A 23,848-nucleotide genomic window follows, 5' to 3' on the forward strand; every position below is an offset into this window, starting at 1 on the left:
GAGAGTGCTAACAACACGTTACGGACGATAGATAATTGGTTGAAAGAGAGGGGACTCCAGCCGGCAATAGAAAAATGTAAATATATTATGTTCACAGGGAAGAGGATTTTAGACCGTCCGGCCATCCAAATTGGAAACCAATAAATAACAGAGGTCGAAAAGATTAAATACCTGGGTGTGACTTTTGAGAGGAATTGCCGGTTCACCCAGCATATAATATGTGCCAAAGGTGAAAAGATGACTAAGAATTTGAATATAATAATGTCTTCGCAGAGAGCTCCAAGACCCACTAAGCGAAGGGCGATAGCGTCCACAGTGACATCTATGATGTTATATGCAGTACCAGTGTGGTGGCACTCAGTCAGGGTTAAAAGAAATTTGAACAGACTGGTTAGTACTCATAGGAGGCTGTTGCTGGGGGTTGTTTCAGCTTACAGGACGGTCTCCTATGAGGCGTTGTGCGTGTTGTCTGGGGTGCCACCAATAGACTTAATGGCCCTAAATAGAATCGAGAGGCCGCAAGGCCTCGAAGCAAATGAAGCAAAAGATAAACTTAGACATAGATGGCAAAATAGATGGCAGGAGGATGGACCAGCCAGACGCACGAAGGAGCTGATTCCAGATCTTACACTATGGTTAGACAGGGAACATGGTGAGTTAAATTATCATATCACGCAGTTTTTTACAGGTCATGGAAATTTCAATGAGTACCTCCATCGTGTTGGAAGAAGGCCAGGTCCAGAATGTATGTACTGTGAGAGAATTGACAATGCAGAACACACATTTTTCTGCTGCGAGAGGTGGGCAATTAAAAGGAGGAACTGTGGCATAATAGGTATGAGTCCAGCAGAGGTCCTAGAGCACATGTTGAGGAGCGAAATAAACTGGAAGAAGGTTACGGAATTTATAGTAGCAGTATTAACAGAGAAGGATATAGATGAAAGGCGACTAGGTTACTAGTGTAGAATAGGGTAGGGTGGACAGCCTCAGTGGTGAGAGACGGCACGCTGAGGTGTGTCGTTCTCAATGATCCACTGAGGACTCCAAGGGTTTAGATAGGTTCCGATGAAGAAGAAGTGTAAGAAAAGACCCGGTGCCACGGGTAGTCGTGGGTATGTCGTGGTTTCCAAATGGGCAAACAGAAAATCACTCAAAAGAGCTGACACCGGCGAGCCGACCTGCCATGCCGGACGTTCAGCCGGTAGGCGGAGAGGCTCGTTAGAGTTTACCAGACACTCCCCTGGGTGGCGCAATACCAACCAGTCGGACCGGCCCGCGGGAGTAGAGTGAAAAAAAAAAAGAAGAAAAAAAAAAAAAAAAAAAAAGGTAGTAAGTATAAGGGGTATGTATATGTCCCTGGTTAGTTATGATGTAAGTTTGCTGTACTGATATGATCTATTTTTTTTATTTTTTTATACGTTTATATTTGAGTATTTTGCTTTTGATGTATATTATGATCTTGGGCTAATTCCCTTTTTCTTGGGGCCTTATTGTAGTATGTAGTATTTTGTATCTTTTGCATTCTGTGAGGTTTGCTGTTCGGCTGCAGTTTTTTTTTCTGCTGTCCGATGTATGCATTTTGGTGTTGTGTTATTGCACTGATCGGATAATATTAATGAATGTTTCTTTCCAGGCGTTTTATTTATGTTCTTGCAGATTTTTTGATGATTTTTCTATGTTTATATTGTTGCGAGACTTGTTTTCTTGAGTTTTTCTTCTCTTGTATTTGTGTATATTGTGTGACTTTTTTCTTTGTATGTAGTTTCATAATCTGTTTTCTGTATCTTGATGGATGGTGATGTATCTTGTTTGCTGTTGTTTTGCTGGGACTGATGTATTTCTGTTATTCTTGATATTCCTATTATGACGCGATTGCACTATAACGTATGAGTGTGTGAGTGGGCGTGTCCCTTCCAGAAGGAATGCTTTGTTAGCGGTTCCAGGAAGGATGGTAGCCAGGGGTGGCGGTTTAGTCGGTAGTGCGCAGGTTTACATACGCATATTAATAACATCTTGCGGCACCTGTTAGTGAGCCCGACACTACTGCGTCCGTAAATGAGATTCACCACCTCTTTAATAAAAAGAAAGAAAAATAAAGTTTATGACCCCGCGTTGAAATTCTTACGTTACCGGGAATGTCAGTCTTTATAATATGCAGGTGATTCAAAAGAAAAGGGAAATAATCTGGAAACTGATTTTAGAGCTTGAAATAAGGAAAAATGTTAATACAAACATATGTCCGAAAACGCTTTGTTATCGAGTTACGGCTAGCGAAAGATTTCGCGCGGATTTCTATTCTCTCGGTTAAATTTCAGTATATTAGGTGTAAACGTGATCATCCTCATTCATCCTCTGAAGTATTATCTAAACGGTAGTTACCGGAGGCTAAACAGGAAAAGAAAGAAAGGTGTAAACGTGATGATTTCTTATGTTTTTATTTGAAAAATCGAATAAAACAGGTCCTAGATCTTTATTTTTTATAGTTTTCATGATATCCAACGTAAAAGAGAAAAATTCGGTTACAAAATCACTTTTTTATGTTTGAAGTACAATAACTTTGCTAAATGGAGTAATAAATACGTAAATTTTATAATCAAAAGAAAAAAAAAGTTTATTCTAAGAAAATTGATTCAATAGTCTATGAAAAAAAAAAAATCAACTTTTATTAATAACAAACTTAAAAAAAATTTTATGAATTTGGTAAAGTTAAAAACAGTGCTTTTGTACAATAAATTTAGACCTGAAAATCAAATATTTTTAATTTATTTATAAAAAAGCACTCACAGTGGTTTATACCGTAATAATTTATTAAATGCCCAAAAAGGAGTGTAATGTATTTAGGGTAAGTATGCTTGTTCCACCGTAGCAGGTCTACGGCTGAACCGATTTAGATATAAAGGCTTACGTAAAAAAATTTTATGTTAAAAAAGTTTTATGTTACGTAAAGGCTTACGTTAAAAAAAAAAAAAAATTTTTTTTTTTTATTTTTTTTTTATTCATAGGCTACATGAATATATATGTTTAAATAAATTAAAAAAAAAAATTATATATATACAAGTACTATATACAAAATTGCCCCCCACACGCTCTTTAATCTAATATCCTATATTAAAGAGCAATGTTTGTCAGCAATGTTTTTTTTCATTTTAATATTTATCTTTTGTATCTTTGAGAATTCCATAAGGGGGGGGGGGGAGCATTAAAACTTTTTAATCAATAATAACTCCGAAAATATTAATTTTAAAGAATTATATTTTATTAGATAAAATGTTAATTACATAAATAAATGTGAATATAATATGTTAAGTAGATAAATGTTATGACCACACTTCTCAGGAGTGTTCATTCACATTCATACATATTATCCTCATTCATCCCATGAAGTAATACCTTACAGCGGTTCCAGAGGCTAAACAGAAAAAGAAAGAAAGATAAATGTTATGAATAAAATGATACCTCATTTGTTCAAATGGGTTGATAAACCGATTGAGATGAAGCGGTATTAATGTAATTGTTTTCATTTCATTACTAATTGAATTAAAAATAATTTTATATATATTAATTTCCTTAATGTATATGTTGTAATCTGTTCAACTAGTGAACAATAACCAACCCCCTCCTTGGACCAATGAGATAAACATGATATGTACTCGTATTACATTTAAGTGAGGTGAATGTAGTCTTGTAGTTACCACTTGTACAAGCCGACCGTTCCTGAGATATGTGGTTAATTGAACCCCAACCAACAAAGTGTATATCGGTCGGTATCCACTGTCTAGTATTCAAACCCGGTATTTAAGTACTAACTTTTATTAGGATTTGAACCTCAAAACCTTCAACTTAGAAAATCAGTTAAGAAACATAATTAATAATAATTTTTATTAACACTTGTAGTAATAGTAGAACAGGCACAAGATTGTCAGACTACGTAATTTTTGGGATCTATTTTAAGAAATTCAACTCACCGGGTCGGTCTAGTTGTGAACTCGTCATCGTAAATCAGCTGATTTCGATGAAGAAATCAGAATTATTAGAGAGTTCTAAGGTTCAAATCCTAGTAAAGGCAATTACTTTTGTACGGATCTGAACCGGTGTTTTTTTGGTGGTTGGGTTTCAATTAACCATACATCTCAGGAATGTTCGTCTGAGAGTGTACAAAACTACACTTTATTAACGTTCATTCATATCATCTTCATTTATATTCTGAAGTAATACATTACGGTGTTTCAGGAGCTAAACAGAAAAAGTAAATTTTAAGAAATTCAGCCTTATCTCACCTACTTATCAACCGATTTGAACAAATGACAGACGTAATAAAAGTTTTAACATTTTATCTAATAAATATAATAATAAATCTAATATTTTCGTAGTTATCAATGATTAAAACATTTAAATGATTGCCATTTTGGAATTTTCAAAGGTAAAACTTTCAAAATTATTTATTTTGAAGAAGATATTGTTAGGTATACGTAATATGTTATTAAAATAACTTAATCCGTTATTGAGATATACAGTTTTATTAAAAAAAAAAACAAAAAAAAATTGCAAACAAAGGGAAAATTATTAGAAAAACCTTTGTTACTCTTCATTCCATTCTATAACGACGAAGTTTTAAAAAAAATATAATTAGCAAGATTCCATGTTAAACATAAATACCAATGATCAAATTAATTATATTTTTAATCGACTTGAAAAAAGGAGGTTATATATTTGATTCCTATATATTTTTTTATGTTTGCTTGCGCATGACTTCCGTCTTATTAATCCGATTGAAATAAATTTTGTTTCTATCGACGCAGCTGCTTTTTGCGGTGGTACGATGATGTCAAAAAAATTCTTTAGACAAAAAAAACCGGCCTGAAAATTGGCAAATAATGTTTTTGCCGTCCGGCAGGTAGGTAGAGGACAGTGGGAATCCTGATATTCTATATGTATGCGTCACGTTAGATAATGTTATGTGGTCTTTTGTAGGGCAGATAAACAGTGCGTTTTTGCACAAGACATAGCACAGTTAATAAAATTAAAAAAAAATCGAGATATCTCGCCTTAAACCTTTCAGACCCCAATATATATTAAATTTAATAAACAGCATCGGTAAGGACAATGGACATCTTAGAGTTCTATGTACGTACATTACATTATATGGTCTTTTGCATCTCTCGCAAGGTCAACAAACTAAGCTTAACAACTAAGCTAAACCATCTAAGCTTCGGACTCGATTTAGAGAAACATAAACTTGTCCTTTTGCAAATATATTTTTCTCCAAATCTACTACAGCTCTAATTAATATTGTACTTTGCAATCTGTGCACTGCTGCAGCCCAGCTTAAAGGTAATCTTTCTACATCTCCATATCCTTTAGTAGCTTGAAACATTGTACTTACTGATGTAATAAGTACACAACCACGTTAATATTTCAGTTTTTTACTTATTGTTTTGTCACGGAATTTTAGTGACACAGCTCTTGGTAACTCACACTTTTCCAGTTGGTCCCTTCGTAGGGCAGGCCATTTGAATTTCTTTACAATTCCCACAGCGCCGTTAACTAAAACATCAGAAATTGATATCTTACGCCTTAACATAACTCTTGAACCCTGTGCCAAATGTATATTATGCAACAGGCCACCACAGTTATTGATGCCTACCGGAATATCACTCCCGAGAGGAGTTTTCTAATATGTTGCAGCTTCTCGTAATTCATCTATAACGTTAATAATATAAACTCTATTTGTTTTGATATCATATCAATTATACTACTATTATATTCATCAACTAGTTTAATTGGTGGGAATATTCTTATAGTATTTCGATCTACAAATTCTTCTGTTAAAGGTATCAGCCTCCTTCTTTCGCAAAGCATTTCCAATTGGCCGGTTGTAACTTCGCCAAATCGCACGGTATTTAATAAATCAATGAACTCCATGTAATTTCTTTGTCTCACTTTTATTTTTAGCTCACAAAATGAAAACTGATGCCACAAATATATTTCTGCTTCACACCAAGGAGATTGAACAAAACACCAATGCTATGTGACTGGAGGAAGCTGCATTATATCATCAAAAATCAGATTTCTCCGCCGAATAACTTATCGTTATTAACCTAACAGAAAATTATGAAATAATTATTAAAAAAAAAAAAAAAAAAATGGAATTGATATCAAAATGCGATAAAAAGTAAGAAATAATATCGTTCAAACACTTAATCCCTCAGACACTTTTTTGAATCGGCGCCAAAATACATGATAATACTTATGAGGCATTTGAAAGGACCTGTAGATGGCATATATAATAAGACGTAATAATCGCAAACGGAAAAGCAATCAAAGCACATAAATATGAATTCCACTGATGTAATATCGATAATGATTTTTATGAAGTATACGTATATACGATAGTTCTACAGAAAAAAATTACTCTACATATAGAAATTAATTTTGTAGAAGCAGACGCTGATTCAACAAAGTGTTTAAGATATTAAGTATTTGAACGAAATTATTTCTTACTTTTTAACGCATTTTGATGTCGGTTCCATTTTTTAAAATTAATTATTTATTTTATATTATAAATGATCTTAAGAAAGTCTGTTAATACTTTTTTTTGTCTTCAGTCATTTGACTGGTTTGATGCAGCTCTCCAAGATTCCCTATCTACTGCTAGTCGTTTCATTTCGGTATACCCCCTACATCCTACATCCCTAACAATTTGTTTTACCTGTTAATACATATTGTCATTAAGTAGTTATGAGATAGTATTTGTATAATATATAGATATAAGTTTATCCTATAAACATAAACATTAGAATATAAATGTAGATATAGAGATAGATTAGAATCCATTTCTATAAAGGAGCTTAACTGAGAATGTTTTGTATTTTTTTGTTATTGGCATTTTGATTTTATCTTGACTTCCTCAAATTCAAATAAAAAAATATAAATTGATGTGGACACCACATGATTTCCTTGTAAGCCTATTAAATTACATATACACTTTTTTTTTTAAATGAAAAGTACATAAAACTTTATTTCATTAATAACTTCTAATATTTTTCTTCTTTTTTTTATTGATATTATTGAATTATTATTTATAGTAATAATTTTTTTTTACAATCGGAGGTTAATAATTATTAATAAATCAATATATTTAAATTAAAAAAAATAAAATATTGAAGTAGTAAATCAGCTGTTAAATATAAAATTCAGTTAATTCATTTCAGAATTAACTGAATTTATTTTTGAAGTGAACACTTCTTTAGGCGCGTTGTGTTAGAATTTTTTTGTCTCTATGTTTTCGTACAAGGAATTTTGTTAATTCTTTTTCGTGTTTTTTTTCCTCAGATATTTCTGATTGTGAAGAATTGCTCTTTTACCTTTCTTTATATGGCTGAACACACAATCTTATTAATTCATTAGAATGTTCATTTTTTTGAGAAAATATTCTGTCATGCCTTTCTCTATACCGCTGGTTACGTAATTTTCTTAATTCTTTTGAACGTTCATTTTTAGCCATTATTTCGTCACTATTTTTTTCATCATTTCTTCATTATTACTGTCATTCTCTTCATGTTTTCTTTTTTGAATATTTTATAAGTCAAATTTTTATATTCGCTTTCATCGTCAGTATCTCTTTTGCGGCTGTTTATTGAACTATAACATCTATCTTCATTTTCCTCCATAACTGATCCTAATAAAATATTTTTTTTAAATATTATAAAGCTCGGTCAGAATATATATACTATAACCTATTACAAAATTTTACATGCGAAATTCTACATGAATTAAATGTATACAAAGGAAATTTTTATTATGTATTAATTTGTTAAATTTAAAAATACGCGGACTATAAAAGAAAATGTTTGAATCCGCTGAATTTTAGAATGTACAGTATACATAGTGCTGGTCTTGGTTAGTTCTCTTAAAATGCAAGAGATGGCGTTGATTGATGTGAGATTTTTTTGAATAGAATTCAAAACGATTAAGTAGGTATTTATCTAATTAAAATAAATTATTACTGCTAAAAGTGAATATTTTATCAATTCAAACTAATTTTTAAATGTTAAAAATTATTTCATCTCTAAATTAGCTAAAACCAACAATTTAAAAAAAAAACATTTATTAAACTATTTTAAAGTACGCGTTCACACATCAGCGCTATCTGTTGTATTTTGTGAGAACTAACCCTTTATATGCTTAGCGTCTTGCGTTATGTTACAGATTTTGATTACGAGTCAGCGATTTTTTTCCCATGTTCCCATATAATTCGTATGTACAAAAAATTCTGACATAATGCGCCTAAAGAAGTTTTCACTTCAAAATGTTAAAAAAAGGGATTCGAACCGATGTTTCTTCCGCTTGTAAGATCCAAATATTTCATTAATTAAAATTTTATTTGGCTACAACTCTGGAATTAGTGAAAATAAGTTCCACTTATGATACATCGTTGAGAAACTCTCAATGAGGACTTATTATTGCAGTTAAGAAAAGTCCATAATCCAAATTTTTGGATTTTGGGCTTTTTTGGTTTAATCGATTGCAATCAAAAGGGAAGGTGCACAACTAGAAGTTACAACAGTTCTAAATACAAAAGTTCAACATTCTACGGCTAATCGTTTTTAAGTTATGCGAGATACGTACGTACGTACAGGTGTCACGCCGAAACTAGTCAAAACGGATTCATGGATGGTCAAAATGGATATTTCCGTTAAAATCTGAAAACCGAAATTTTTCGCGATCACAATACTTCCTGTACTTTGTACAAGGAAATAAAAAGACCCAATTTAATTTTTTTCTAAAAAATACGCTAATTTTTCGGTTAATTACATGAGAAATATCAAAGAGTAATAGTAATCATATAATTTTAATTCAAATAACATAAAGGCAATGTTAATCTATTGATTTTTATGAAAATAGAATAACGATGTGATTAATTTCATTTTAATTAAACGAACCGATTTTTATACGAATAGTTTTAAATTTAAAAAAACAAAACGATATTTTGTACGGCAGGAAAAGAGATGTGAAAGTTAGAATTGAGGCTGAAATAAGTAAATCTATACAAAGTATCTAGTTTAAGAAATCATAGACTGTCTTACTCTAAAGATATGACGTATCAGAAAATATATTTTATTAAAGTTTTGCATTTACACTTTTGTATGTATTGTGTATTTCACCCTATGAAAGGAATTATCACCACTCACCATATCAACTTTTATTGTAAATTCTAGTTAAAATGTAATAGCTACGTATTTCTACATAAGGATGAAAATTTGTATAATAATATTGTATTTTTAGGTATTATTTACGACGTACGGGTTAGTTATTATTTAAAAAATATATGAATTTCCACTTTTCTACCTTTAATTTTATTTTCTGTATGTTCTACTTAGCTAAAAAAAGAAAGGATTTTACCAGTTAATGGTTAAAACAATTGAAATTAAATCGATTAAATTTTTATGTTATAATAGATAATAATTATTATCAATTGCTAATAATTAATTAGTTATATCATACAGCTATAAAATAAATTACATAAGGGAAAGTATGCTAATCTGGTAACATTTTGCAACTCTTGGCATTTTATGAGTTCCTCTAATTAAAAAAACACAATTTTATATCTGACAAATTCTGGAAGGATTTATGATAAATTTATGAAATGTATGTTGGTGTAGTTTTTCCTTTGATATCTCCGGACTGGAAGGACCTATCCGAATGAAATTTGGCATGATAATTTCTGAATATGGGGAGATGATGAGATTTAATTTTGGAAACAGTCGGTCAAGGGAGTCGACTGTATCAAAACTTAAAGACTGTATCTTTCGATTTAGATAAAGATTTCATGGATTCCGTATTTTAAAATTTTGTTCAAAGGGTTGGTACGTTTTTTGACATAATTTAATATACCTTAGGTAGCCTAAGGTATTTTTTGACGGTATTCGGTATTATTCAAACCCCCATCAAGAAGTGGAAGCAATAAGGTCATTTACGTTTTTGTTGTTTCTGGACTTAAAATACCCACATTCTTGTACTAAGAAGATTACATATTAATATTACATACTTCTGCTATACGTACTATATGTTATTATAATACTGCATTTAACATAATATAATAGAATATTTTCGTTTAGTTACGTATTTGGTCAATTTCGTTCAGGTTAGAGGAATAATAAACCTATCTTTTTGGATTTTTTCGTCAGTTATTGTTTTTCTTGAAATCTTCACACTTTATTAACCAGTCTGAAGTAATGCAACTTTTACCGGCTTTTTTACATATTTTCTAATGAAGTTAAAATCATATAGAAAATGAAGCTTTTTTTGGAATCATCAGTCGGTGGACTAGTTTAACCGTTTCTCAATTTCTTTCTATTCTGCGCTCCTTTGTCAACCTATTTACTACAATATACATTCTTTAAAAGTTTAAGGATGTTGTAAAAGGATAATACATGTAATGATCTGTTTTATATTTTCCATTCTTTATCTTCTACTGCTTTTACCTTCTAAATAACCTTCTACCAAATTATTTTAATTTGGATGTTTTAATAAATTTCTCGGCAACACAGTACGTCTCTTTATATGATTCTCCCATAAATTTCTCTCCTCACTAATTTTTCTTAGATTTATCACCTAAAATACCGTGGACCTAATCGATTTTCTATATCCTTTTGTAACAAAACATTTCAAAGACCTTTATTCTTTTTCTTTCTATTTCTCTAACTGTCCACGTTTCACTACCACAAAAATCTATGTTTTACATAAGACATTAGAATTTTTTCTGCGATTCGTAGATCTACACTTGAAACTAGCAGACACTATTTTTTTGCATAAATGCTCTACTTGATTTGCTAATTTTGATTAATTGTTCGTGCTTTGTAAATATAAAAAAACCTCTGTAACTTCTGGTGTTATGTATTTTCTGTGGAATGTTTTTTAATTCTCATACTTCTCCATATTTTCATATCATTACCTTTATTTGTTTTAATCGTATTTATTTAAAATTAAATTTTTCGATAAATCATTTAACAGAAAGAAATAGTTATTTCGTAGTACGATAAGGAAGCATTTTATGAAGAAATATTATATTTGAGACGTATTTACGTACGGATGTGAACAGTTAGAAAGGAAAAGCTAGAGGCATTTCAAATACGGAATACCGGATATAGGCAAAGATTAAATGGACAAATAAAGTGAAAAATGAAAATGCATTGAGGATAATCAAAAAAGTCGATTGGTCGAAGCATATAGAGAGGATAGATTAAAACAATGCTAGAAGTATCAGTAGGAGGTACAAAAAAGAGATGCCGAAGAAATGTAAAATTTATACACAATTTAAATGCAAATGGGAATTATTGGCGTTTAAAATTTTATCTGGAATGGACGAGAATGGTGACAAATATTATTTAAGAGACCTGCCTAAGGGCAGATAATCATATGATGATGAATAAATACAGGCCACGCGTAATTTTTTTAATTGCATTCTTGATTTTTGCTAAAAGGGTAATATCATCAGGGAATTTAACATTTTGTGCATTCTCCTTGAATAGTTATTCCATTTTTTAAATTTTCTTCAATTTACTGATTACACATTCGGTCTGTAAAATGTTTTAGGAAATTCCGTTCCTAACGTTTAAGTTTATTATTTTTTTTTAATTTTCTGAATTAAATTGGATCTATGAAAAAAAGAGATAAATATTAAAGCTAATAAATTTTTTAATAACTTTCAGTCTCTGAAATCCAGATTAAATTCAATTAAAACGTAAATATAAATTGATATCTAGATTTTCCCAGCTGTAAAATTTGTAAGGTTCAATTAACGACACAGTATCAGTTACAGGAAACCTGAGGGTGGACTACAGAATTGATTTTGGGTTTATAATAAGTGAGAGAGAATAATCTTGAACGGTACGACAGTGTGGTGCAAGTGGTTGGTTATTAATAAGGTAAAAGTAGATAAAAAAATGTAATAAGAAAGTAATTAAGTCATCCTAGTCTGTTTTATAAGCTCAGGTTTACTTACCTTTTCTCGTAGGGGGCCTTTAATCTATAACGGGTAAGAAGGATGAGCAGGGTAAATGGTAAATGAAATGGGTTTTTAAACATATCACAGAAGGAATTTTTAGCGGACAATGTTAGAAAACAGACATTTTAAAAGTTAAAAAATTCCCTGCATTTTTTGTTTGTTTTTACTCTCAATAAGAATACCCAAATTTGATCTTTTAAATCTTTTACTTTTTCGACAGCCTAGATAAAATAGTTATTTTTATATTTTTATGCTAGTATTTTGCGATTTACTAAGTTTCTAATAAAAAAAAATGTTGAAAAAAATGGTTTAAGTTGAATTATTTTCTTACAAAAATAATAATAATAATAATAATAATAATAATAATAATAATAATAATAATAATAATAATAATAATAATAATAATATAATATATATATATATATATGTAAATGTATATACTGAGGGCAACCTAATTTTTCTTAAATCAACATGGATAGGTATTAAAAGAGAAATCAAAGAGAAAAATGATCTGATTGCTTAAAGTGTTACTGAAGTCGTTTTAATTAAGTACCATACTGCACCATATGAATTCGGCAAATACGACTCCAAATGATGTGTTTTACTGCGATGACGCTTGTTTCCCACTTTGCACTGATCCAAATACGTTGTTCAGTTTTATGAATATGAATCTCTAGTTCAGGGTCAAAATTATAATTTTAATTGATTTTGAAATGTGCGAATTCCACTTATTCCGACTCCGTTTTGCACATGTTTTCCAGTAATTCGATGTATTTTTGTTCCCTCGTCAACGTTATTTTTTATCTCGTTTAATCGGGTCGCTCGTCAGCAGTCGAATATCATTACTATCAAACAATCGTTGGTTTTCCGATATATGCCCCAATATTTACTGTTGTGGAAATATGCGGGCAACAATATTCTTTTTTTTACGAATAACCTCTCATTGATCTCGACGATTTTATCTCTCTCTCCGATTTTAACGAGTGAGCGCTTGCTTAGTGCGTTTGCGCACATTTCCCACAAGTGTATTGTTGCAATATATATTAGTTCTTCAAATCTACTCTTTTTTTTTTGAATAATGAATTAATTTACCTCTGAAGTTTACAAGGAACTAGTACGTGAGAATATGAAAAAAGCTGACAACACAGTTGTAGAACTTTTCCGTCATGCAGTTTTTTCTGATGCACCACTTACACACACACAAAACGTAATTTAAAATATTTATCATTTTATTTAAATATAACTTTTTTTTGTTTATTTAATTCAATGATTCTAACTAAAGTGTGCGCGCATATTTCATTCGCGTGGGCGTGGCGGTACTAGCGGCCACTCTAAATACTTTATCACACCGTAAATATTATTATTTATTTAATTCTACCGCTCACCTTTGACTTCACACCATAGCAGATGACTACAGCAGTTGTACGTCAGTGCTACACTAGCCCTCCTTGTGGTGAGAGGGGGTACTTTTGACGCAATATATCCACTTTCTCTCTTTCTTTTTCCTGTTTAGCCTCCGGTAACTACCGTTTAGATAATACTTCAGAGGATGAATGAGGATGATATGTATGAATGTGAATGAAGTGTAGTCTTGTACATTCTCAGTTCGACCATACCTGAGATGTGTGTATTGAGAACTACTTCATAATTAGCCACTGACTCAGACTGACAGAGTATTAGACCATTAAGCGGTAGCTGGAGTGGTGGGGATAGCAATATATCCACTTAGCCGCTAGTTTACTTAGAGCATGTTTTCAGGTCGAGGTGCGATTTTGTAAAAAATATTTTTGGAAATATTATTATTTTTTAATTGTTAACAAATGTGCTTAAGAAAAAAAATCTTAATTAGGCGAAATCTCGAGATACTGAGGGTGACCTTGCTCTACAGCCTCACCTCCACTACCTTTTAAGTTGAAAATTTATTGGCATCATGCCCCATATATAGAAGTAATCTGACCAAGTTTGGTTCAAATCGGTCCTGAATATTGTCAATGGTTCTGAATATATATGGTGATTTAAAGGGCAGCACCGACCATACACATATACATACGAACATCCGGAAAATTTCCATCCGATTTTTGAGTTTTCTGGGGTCCTTTGGTGTCAAAACAAGACACCAAAGGTGGTGAGACCGTCATTTTATCGCACATTTTTAACCGAGGGAGACACCATTTAGTAGATATGAGGCTTCGAACCGGCAGTAGATGAAGGGTAGTTACAAGCGGTATGCTTTAAATTTTCTAGCCGGTTAGAAAATTTTGTACCCTTACCGCATATTAACTTTACTTGGAAATCGGCGTAAATTGCAGCATCACGTTCACCGAAGTTTCGTGACCATTTACATCTCAAAGCATCAGGTAGAATTCTTTGTTGCAAAAGGAAAGCACAAACCTTTACTTCATTGTCCGGCAGACTCCCAAAATCCAACTTATACAATAATGAAAGTTATTAATAATAACACTATGCAGAAAAAACGTATAGTAATGTGGAACAGTCAATGAATAACAACTGACTAAACTGCGGTATAAAGCGAAAAAGATTTATTCACTGGAAGCAATAAACAGATAACGGAGTATATTAAATTCTAGTTATTATCTATTGCGCATTTTCAATTCTGCTGTTATTTTAATTACTCTCATTGAAATAAAGTTACTCCCTCAACCGCACTGAAAACGATTCCGTAACAAAGAAAAGTGGGGAAAATCGGGTGGCCTACCCTTTAATACGTAAGTACAAAAAAATCAACATAATTTTTTATTTTATTTCTCTAAGTTTACGTAATGTAAGATTTTACGTAAATTTTTTTCATATAAGTAATAATAGTTCATATTTATACAGGTTTATAATTAAAAATCATTAAATATAATAAAACATTGCAGCCTTTAACGAAACGAGGTTTGACGTTTAACCTTTTTAATGTAGGAGGAAATTATAACACCGATAGTATGAGATTCCATTTTATATGGAATTGCTATAAAAAAATTAAAAAAAAAACATTTTATATTAATAATTAATTTATCAGAAAAAAAATTATAGAATAATCTGTTTTCTATGGTAATTATATTTGTATAATACTGATTATTTTTGTTTTAACATGTAAAATGTTTGCATTATTTTTAATATTTCATAAAATTCAGTTGTTAAGATAACCAGTAAAACATATTGTGTTGTTAAAATTCTCTAATTATAAACATTTAAAACATTTTTATAAACATTTAATAATGTTTAAATTCAACAATGTTTTAATTTTATAAAACATTCTATTTAAAAAAAAGAAGTTTTTTATGTGTTCAAATTATCCTAACTTTTGAGTGAAAAAATCTGATGTGGACACCGCATAACTTACTCGTATTCCTATTAAATTACATATATCCAACTTAAATATTATTACATATATCCAAATTTTTTGGATTTTGAGCTTTTTTGGACGCTTTTCGTTCAGTCGATTGCAATCAAAAGGGGAGCTGCACAACTAGATGTTACTACAGTCCTAAATACAAAAATTTCAACATCCTACGGCTAATCGTTTTTGAGTTGTGCGAGATACATATGTACGCACATACGTAAGTACGTACGTACAAACGTCACGCTGAAACTGATCAAAATGAATTCAGGGATGGTCAAAATGGATATTTCCATTGAAATCTGAAAATCGAAATTATTCGCGATCATAATACTTTCTTTACTTCGTACAAGGAAGTAAAAAACAGTAAATTTTGGTTTAACCTAACGGATTGGTTCGAGCGTCATCCCAAGTCAGCTGATTTGGAAGTCGAGAGTTCCAGCATTCAAGTCCTAGTAAAGTCAGTTATTTTTACACGGATTTGAATACTAGATCGTGGATACCGGTGTTCTTTGGTGGTTGGGTTTCAATTAACCACACATCTCAGGAATGGTCGAACTGAGAATGTACAAGACTACACTTCATTTACACTCATACATATGATCCTCATTCATCCTCTGAAGTATTATCTGAAAGGTAATTATCGGAGGCTAAAAACAGGAAAAAAAGTAAATTTTGGTTTAAATTCAAAACCTCATACATATTATATAGAAAACCAAAATTAGAAGAAATTTTATAAGTATTAATTCTATTTCCAATTAAGAGAGTTTGTAACTGCGTACAAATAAATAAAACGCCAATTGGAGACTTACCAAAGCGGATGGAATATCATACGAATTAATTAATCATTACCATCAACTGGTGTTCTGCCTGGTGGAAGATTCCTTACGCTACCGCTGTCTCCATCCACTTTTCTTCCAAGTCTTCTCCTTTATGCCCTTGTAGTTTCCAATCTTTATCTCATCCTTCTTCAACTTCATCCTTCTTTTTTCTCGCTTTCTTCTTCTTTCTATTGATTCTTCCCATGCAGTTGTCAAGATTTCACTTTCTTCTAACCACATGTCCGTAACAGTTTCCCAGTTTCGTTTTCTTTTGCTTACTTCCCGCATAGGTGTTATCTTTTCTTTAATCCTGTTAATTATTTTCTCATTCCTCACTTTATCCCTTCATTATACTTTCTCCATTCTTTTCCACATCCACATCTCAAAAGCTTCAATCCAGTTCTCTTCCTGTTCCTCAACATCAGTACTTTAATCCCAAGTAACAAGACATACTTCTTATATGACATTTGGCTAACCTCTTCCTTGAACTCTAAGTTCTGACTTTTATAACATCCTTTCATAGATCTTTTTTCTAATTACTTCTTCTTACACAATTCTATTTTTTCTATTTCCAATTCTCTATTCTCATGGTATTTAAATATTATTAACTTTTTACTTTTTATATTCTTCCTTCATTTGTCCTTAATTTTAATTAATCAAATAATAAAAAAGTAAATAAATATATAAAAAACATTTTGCTTATAGAATATTTTTTTTATTTGTAATAAAATAAAATAAATAAAAATAAATTTATTTCATTTATTTATTCTTCATTTAGTTTTGAATTGTAAATTCAAAATATTCATTGGTATGAATTGTTTTATGTCCATTATTGAATTAATATCCATCAATCATTTTTTATCCAGGCTTCAGAAGTGTAAGAAAGAGATAAATAAATAAAAATATTTAAAAACGACTTTTGATGTAACTTTTCATCACAACGTTGTAAAAATTTCAATCAATATAATACGAAAAACTAATTTATATTAAAAAAAGTTTTCGTTTTATTATCGCAATTTTTTTTTTAATGAAGTTTGGACGATCATTTCACAATGAAATGAATCTTCAAAATTTATTTATCGCCTCTTATTTCTTATTCAAATATAAATTTAAAAGAAACAAAATTTTTTTTTTTTGTCTTCATTCATTTGACTGGTTTGATGCAGCTCTCCAAGATTCCCTATCTAGTGCTAGTCGTTTCATTTCAGTATACCCTCTACATCCTACATCCCTAACAATTTGTTTTACATATTCCAAACGTGGCCTGCCTACACAATTTTTTCCTTCTACCTGTCCTTCCAATATTAAAGCGACTATTTCAGGATGCCTTAGTATGTGTATAAGTCTGTCTCTTCTTTTAACTATATTTTTCCAAATGCTTCATTCTTCATCTATTTGTCGCAATACCTCTTCATTTGTCACTTTATCCACCCATCTGATTTTTAACATTCTCCTATACCACCGCATTTCAAAAGCTTCTAATCTTTTCTTCTCAGATACTCCGATTGTCCAAGTTTCACTACCATATAAAGCGACAATCCAAACATACACTTTCAAAAATCTTTTCCTGACATTTAAATTAATTTTTGATGTAAACAAATTATATTTCTTACTGAAGGCTCGTTTCGCTTGTGCTATTCGGCATTTTATATCGCTCCTGCTTCGCCCATCATTAGTATTTCTACTTCCCAAATAATATAATATTTAGGAAGTAGAAGAAACAAAAATGTTTTTAATAATATTATTCAAATCTGAATCGTCATTTTATGCTTTTTTATAGGTAAGAAAGAACCTTCTTACTATTAAAAAAGTTCAGTGAAATTAAAAGAAAGTACTATTTCATGGTGAACTATTCAAGTCTTAAGGTCCACAGTAGACGAACGAGCCCGAATGAACATGATCAATGGGAATCTTTAAGCTGTCCTTGATAATTAACTTAAATGAGGCATTCGTTATACAACACAAATAATTCATATTAAGTCATTGCTCCATAATGATTTAACCGATTCTTTAAAAATGTCCTAAAACGGAGATTTCTAGAAAAAAATGATTTTTTATCAGGTATACTGAAAAAACATTTTTCTACAAAATTTAAATAATTTCTTATAATTTAAACCGAACTGCACTAATTTATATATATATAAAATGAATGTTTGTCTGTCTGTATGTCTCTTAAGCCTTCCTAAACCGTTCATCCGATAGGGATGAAACTTTGGGGAATGGTTGGACACATGCCAGGGGGAAGGTTTCTGAATTAGTTTGGATCCGCTAGGTGGCGCTGGCGTCGAGATATTTCGAAAAATTGTATTTATGGTCCGATTTGCCTCATATTCAGAATACATTTTACTTACATGGAAATAATTATCTCTGCAAAAAATGAACCATTGGCGTTGGGGTTGAGATATTTAGAAAAATTATATTTATGGACCGATTTGGTTCAATTCAGAATATGAATATTAGTTACGTGAAAAGAAATATTTTTCCAAAAACTATACCTGCTAGGTGGGACCGGTGTCGAGATATTTACGAAACAAACAAAAAACAAATATACAAACAAACAGACTTTTTTATTCTATATATATATCTTTTATGTATATATATATATATATATATATATATATATATATATATATATATATATAAAAGGCATGTTCGTATGTGTGTCTGCTAAAGACCAAAATACAAATGGACCGATTTACGCGCAGGCAAAAGGGAACAGGAGGAAATGGAAAACGGGGAAAAGGTGGAAAGAGAAAAGGGGAAAACGGGAAAGGGTAAAAAGGAAACTGTTAGAGGGGTGAGGGAAAAGGGTGAAAGGGGGAAGGGAAAAGGGGAAGGAGAATAAGTAAAAGGTAAAATCTGTGAAGTTTAGTTTTTAATTTTTTTATCAAATTTTCAATTGTGTTCATTTAAACTCTCTCTCTCTCTCTCTCTCTCTCTCTCTCTCTTTCTCTCTCTCTCTCTCTCTCTATATATATATATATATATATATATATATAGCAATAGCGAAGGATTGCCGGGTCTGCTAGAATTAAATGAAAAGAACTGCTAGAAAAATTAGCATGGCGTTAAGTTTGTATTGACATAAAAGGGAATTGTTCTTGAATTATTTCAACATGCAGAAATGCGTTCATCCACTCTGACATTTAGCTTTGAATATTATGATTATTCGTTCCCGGTGTAAAGTTTTGGTTCATGTAAAACGATGTTATCTTAAATGATACTCCATATGAATACAAAATTCTTTAAATCGAAACGATATTTTATTGTGAACACGAAGTTAAAATAAAATTTATAAGTACTAGAACACAAATATAGGTTAATCATTTATTTTTTTTCTTAAATTATAGTAATAACAAATTAAAAAAAATAATAATAATATGTTGTTAAGAATTATAGTAGTTTTAATAAACATTTTATTCAGATGTCTAATCATCGTTTTGATTTTTTGTTCATCGTAGGTTTTAATTCAACATACAGTTAAGGCGTTTTAATACAAATAAAACACTCTAGTTTAAGTTTTTAATATGTGTAAAAGGGGATGACCCATAAGTTTTACAATAAATCACTGGCAGATAATTGAGCAGAGAGAAGAATATTAATTCTGCAGCTACCCAATTAGGAATGAATTTGACAAAAAATCCTTTCACTCGCTAGTAAGGATTTATTTTTGCCCATCTCGTGAATAAGGTAGTGCGTTTTGACTAACTTGTTTTTTTTTCCCTACTCTCCCCGACCGGATATCCATTTAAGTATACTCAGTCGGGGAGAGTGTCCTTCTACTCAAAGGGGGCGTCCCCCACCCTCACCGGCTTTACATCCGGCACGGCAGGTTGTCTCCCCCGGTCTTGGATCTTTTGTTTCATTTTTTGCCTGCCTCTAATTCCCCGCGTTAGGGCCAAGGTCCGGCGATGCCGTCCCCCAGCCCCTCTGTAGGGAACCGGGTCTCGGTCTTAACGCCTATGCCTCTAACCGACGGTACCCACCCTACAAAGCGCCTAGACGCCCGCAGGGAGACACACCGCCGGCCGGGACTCGGTCTTTCCTTTTATTCCCATCTCCCCTGGAGTTCTTCCCCTTTGCAGGAACCCGCATACCAGGGCATACGGGCCCTCCACGCAGAGACTGTCCACCCTTCCCTTTGACTAACTTGTTTAAATATGTATATGTGCACTATTCATAGCACAGTATCCATAACAGTAAGTTGCTACAATTTTCATGAATTTGTAACAAAAATTTACTCATGTAAAATGCACGAGAGAAACTACATGAAAAATAAGACTGGTTATAAAAAGCACGGTGGCGGGGTAATAGATGTTATCTTTTTGAAACCAGTAAAACACCTTTTGAAAATAGGATTTAAAAAATGTCGATATTCAAATTGTAACAAAAAAATATTTTTAAATTATAACATTAATCATGAAAATATTTGAATAAATCAAATTTTGATTTAATATATTAATACATTTTTTTCGCCTGTAATCTCCCCGCCCCCCCGATGCCGGATTCACAATTACGCATAAACTCAGCTCCGAGGGGTGCCTTCACCTCGAACTAGCTCGGTAAGGCGCTAGACCCCACCCAGGTATCCGGGACTCGGTCATGTGTTACACGCCATGCCTCTAGAGGGAGAACCCCAAGGGATTCCCCTGCCGGGACTACGGTCTTGCATTCCCCCCAATGGCGTCTGCAAGGGAGTCCCCACCCTATCATCATCATAAAAGATAAATTTGTTATTTAAAAATTAAATATTTGTTATTAGATTAATTAAAAAATAATTTTATTAATTAAATATTATTAATTTTAAATTTAGTTCTTATTCTATAGATAAGAAGAAAAATAATTTAGCTCATAATTGGTATTAAGGCAGAAGACAATGTATTGTAAAATGAAATGATTAACGTTATGAACATGAAATAAATATCACTTTTCGAGAGGTTAGGTTTTTCTATAGCTGTATATCAAAAATAATATTAAAGAGTGTCCCGGAAGGTGTGGGCTAAGTATAAGGAACTAATTCAGGGCAGGAAAATAAACAAAAAAGTTTATGTGCACGAACACCCTATTTCAGTTCATTTTTCTTCTATTTATCATTTTATCTTTTATCAATAAAACGTTTTATCTTAAGAACGGATTGAGATATTATTTATTTGAAGCACTTATAATAGAAATTATTAATTTTTTTTTTTTAATTCAGTAGTAAAGGAAATGAACAGATACAAAATTTTTTGCATAATTTCAGCCAAATCATAGCTGTTTGTCTACCGATTTCAATGAATGAAGTATAAATTTGTTAGAATTTTATCTAATAAAAGATAATTCAATAAAATTAATATTTATGGAACTATTAATGGTTGAAAATTTTAATAAACCAATAATAATTTTATAAACGTAATTCAAAGGTAAAATTTTTAAACTTATGTATATGTAAAAAATTTCTTTAGTATATGTGTATAAATTTCATTAAAATATTCTGAATTATTATGACATGAATCGGTTTCTTAAGTCTGGTCTACACCTCTAGCAACTGTGTAAAACATCAGAAGAAAACTAAGAACATTTTTACAAATATTACATAATATATAATTTATGATATTTCTATAACAAACACAGTTCTTGAAGAACTCACCGTCTGAAATAACGTGTTTTTCTGCTTCTTCATTCACAATACAATATAAAAAAAGTTTTAATAAAATCATTTATAAAGGAAAATCATTTATACAAGGATTACCACCAATCCTTGTATAACTATTCAACTGTCAAATATAGAAAAATTAAATTTACCTAATCCTTTCATCTCAAATTCATTTACTGTTCGGCATACCTCAGCAAATCGATTTACTTTTCAATTTACACAGCAAACCTCCAGGGAAGGGCAACTAAAAACTTCAGTCTTGCTGACACATCAATTTAAAGGATATTGAAATTCTAAAATTTTTTCGTAAAAATCTTCGAACTACGAACAACCTTAGCCAAAGTGGCGGTCATTTAATATTTTTTAAACCTAATTTCACTGCTCTGCAGTATTTAAGTAAAAGTTTAACTATAAAATAAAAATAAATAAAATTTAACATACGCTCCTGCTTCAAAATGTTTTTTTTTCAGTAGGAGACCAAAAAATAGTGTTTGGGTATTCAAACAAACATAGTGATTTGTAGGCAATTTTTCTAGAAATCCGATGTTTTTAAATTAAAATTATTGTTTTCCAATACCCTCCGTTCGCAATTTTTTAGTTACTCTCATTGGATGCTTGAGAATGTGGTGGTTTTTACCGAAAATAGGTCTTTCGAGGTAACACATTTTTCTATATTTAACTGTTAAACTGTTATTTAAGGGTTTGAATACTTCATTAACATTGTATGTATTCCAATAAAATCTTTTTATTTAAATTACTAGTATTGATATAATAAAAATAAACATCATTGTTTTGTACATACCCTATACCGTATGAAAAATAAAAAAAATAAGTCAGATAAAATATCAAATACACCGAAAATATTCGTATTTCAAACTAAGTAGAAAATATTAATGTAATTAAATACAATTTTTTACAAAATAATCTTATATAAATTTTACTGCAGTTCAAGAAATATTAAACGTACTACAAGTTTTATTCTAGTATTTTTTATAAATAAACACTCCAGAAAAAATTATTGAGTTATACAAAATTTTACAAAATTTTGTTATTAATCTTTTCATTAAACGATATTGAAACGAAAAAAGTGAAAAATCGTTTCTAATTAACAGAAGAACGACCCTTAAGGATTAAAATGCTATATAGGCTAGGTGAATTAAGTCCATTAAGAACAGATTATTCAGATGTGATGTCAAATATTTTTACCCACATACGTACACATAAGATTAGAAAATTTAATTTAAAAAAATTTAGATTGAAATAAATTAAAAAAAAAAAATAAATAAATAAATAAAATCTCTTGAAATCGGTCGAGAGATAAAGTGTTTTCATAGAGATAAACCATTTATATTTTGAGCAGTTGTTTTTATAAAATATATATTTGTGTTATAACTTCGTTAAATCAAAACTGGAAATTTAACGTATATTTATAAAAGTAAACTAGAATTAAACTTATACGTTCAATGTTATTTATACTGCAGTAAAACTTATACAAGATTATTTTATAAATCTTATAAAAACATAAACAACTATGAGCGATCGATGCGTGAAGTTGTCTACATGCATCTTTATTAAATAATCATCATTGTTTGAAACTGATAGAAATAAAGATGTTAAACGAAAACAAGAAAAACGAATATCGATGCGAAGATCCTGACAATCAAGCCGAACAAAAACTATTGAAGATAAATTGATGAAAATTTTTATACACAAAATTTATACACTTCTTACGGTGTAAGCACACACTAAGGAAGGATTTTCTGAAATTTCAAATTTAAAGGGTTGAAATGGAGTAACAATGAAATTTACCATTTTTTTAATTTATCGGTAACAAATGAAGACATCGAATTGATTTCTGATGTGTTTAATTTTTATGTGAATATTTAAAAACCAGTTTCTAAATTTTTGGGAATTCTGAGTTAAAGGGTTAAAATTGATTAAGTCAACTGATTTATTCAGATTATTAATACCCCTCTTTTATATTTTTATATTGTTAATGTATTTAACACGCTAAACGTACACCGGGCAACCTGCTAAATGTT

General features: G+C 30.8%; 1 protein-coding gene across 7 annotated transcripts in view; it reads right to left on the minus strand.

The window, feature by feature from the left end:
* The window catches only part of LOC142326990 (uncharacterized), a 201,380-nt gene that overhangs the window by 141,215 nt on the left and 36,317 nt on the right, over nt 1-23,848 (minus strand). The window contains exon 1 of one of the 7 annotated variants that reach the window (XM_075369730.1): nt 3,279-3,366. The exons of the other annotated variants lie outside the window; for them this stretch is intronic. Within the exon in view, the coding sequence (XP_075225845.1) occupies nt 3,279-3,346 (68 nt within the window). The 5' untranslated portion in view covers nt 3,347-3,366. Of the gene's footprint in view, nt 1-3,278; nt 3,367-23,848 lie in introns of those variants that run through there. 7 annotated transcript variants of the gene reach the window in all.

Source organism: Lycorma delicatula, chromosome 6, assembly GCF_047948215.1.
Source record: "Lycorma delicatula isolate Av1 chromosome 6, ASM4794821v1, whole genome shotgun sequence".
Lineage (NCBI taxonomy): Eukaryota > Metazoa > Arthropoda > Insecta > Hemiptera > Fulgoridae > Lycorma > Lycorma delicatula.